This window comes from Haliaeetus leucocephalus, unplaced genomic scaffold, assembly GCF_000737465.1.
Source record: "Haliaeetus leucocephalus isolate CR32 unplaced genomic scaffold, Haliaeetus_leucocephalus-4.0 Scaffold932, whole genome shotgun sequence".
NCBI classification, from domain to species: domain Eukaryota; kingdom Metazoa; phylum Chordata; class Aves; order Accipitriformes; family Accipitridae; genus Haliaeetus; species Haliaeetus leucocephalus.
The window spans coordinates 15339281-15340585 of NW_010973368.1; the positions used below are offsets into that span (position 1 = coordinate 15339281).

General features: G+C 49.7%; 1 protein-coding gene across 4 annotated transcripts in view; it reads right to left on the reverse strand.

Annotated features, from left to right (window-relative positions):
• BCL11B (B-cell CLL/lymphoma 11B (zinc finger protein)) overlaps nucleotides 1–480 on the reverse strand; it is a 90790-nt gene extending 90310 nt beyond the window's left edge. For 2 of the 4 annotated variants that reach the window (XM_010583919.1, XM_010583917.1), the window contains exon 1: nucleotides 98–480. In XM_010583919.1, the coding sequence (XP_010582221.1) occupies nucleotides 98–155 (58 nt within the window). In that variant the 5' untranslated portion in view covers nucleotides 156–480. The remainder of the gene's footprint in view (nucleotides 1–97) is intronic. The other 2 variants (XM_010583920.1, XM_010583918.1) reach the window with 2 other exon arrangements.
• Nucleotides 481–1305: the final 825 nt, after the last annotated feature.

The following is a 1305-nucleotide window of genomic DNA, read 5'->3' on the forward strand; positions in this document are numbered from 1 at the left end:
GGTTGTTCCTGGAGTCTCCCCCCCCCCAACCGCTTCCTCCCCTTCCCTAATTTTGCTCCTCGATTTCGGCTCGGTCTGGTTCCAAGTTCAAACTTACGTGTGATAATCTCTCTTTGTGACAAGTGCTGCGGGTTTCCCTGCTTGCGACGGGACATTGCCCTGGCATTTACACTGGCATCGCCTGGAGAGCTGCACTGGTTTAGGGGGATGTGTTGGGGGGGCGATCCTCCTCCTCTTTTTTTTTTTCCTCTTTCTTCTTCTTCTTCTTTATCGAGTTCTTCTTTCAAAAAAAAAATTAAAAAGAAAAAAAAAGCCTCCTTTTTGTTGCTGCTGTGGTGCACTGGATGGGATCCCCTCTCAATTAAAAATCATCATCATCATCATCATCAGGAAAAGCTCTTTCTCGCTCTTTTTTTTTCTCTCTCTTTCACACACTCTGTCTTTTCTCCACAGCTTCTGCCACTTGGACTTCCAGATCTCTTCTTGAACTTGGGAGGATATGCACCGCCAGTGACACTTTTCTCTTTCCCTCTTTCCAGAGTGCTTGGCAAATTGGCAAGTGTGCTTTTCCACCAGGAGGGTAAAAAAAAGGAAAAAAAAAATCGAAAAAGCAAAAAACCGCAGGAATATCAAAAAAAAAGTACTAGAATTGGGATTGCCCCCACACGCAAAAAAATTGCCAAAAAAAAAAATGTTTTTCAGAGATTGACCCTTGCTGGGTAGATATATAGAGAGAATTTTTTTGAAAAGGGGTAGCCAAAACTGTGTCTCCTCTCTCCCAGTTCAAGTGGCACTGCTTTGCCCTGGTGCTTTTGGATTGCCAGTGCTCCTGCACCACTTTGCACTCTTCCCCCCTCGCCTGGCACTGGGACTGGAAGGAAGGAAGCCCCCAGTGCAGCTGGGCTGGTGCTGGCTATTACTATTATATATTGCAATGTGAAGATGGCGGAGTCCTGGTTCTCTGGGAGCGCTCTGTCTCTCTATGGCTGGGGCTGCCTCTGTACAATGGGATAAAATTCAAGTTCAAGTGCGGACGTGACGTTTAATCTGCACTAGAGACAAAAAGACCCAGAGAGTAGGAGCACTGGGGGCGACTAGCGGTGGCTTTTTAACATTGTACCCTGCAAGAGAACAAGAAACGCCACTCGCACACACCGCACACACCCGCGCACACACACACACACCCGCACGCACACCCGCGCACACACCCACGCGCGCACACAAACTCAAGCCCGTGCAGGGCTCGGGAGCCGCTCCGGGCTTTGTGCCGCGCCGCCCGCTCGGCTCCGCGGAGTGCCGGCACCG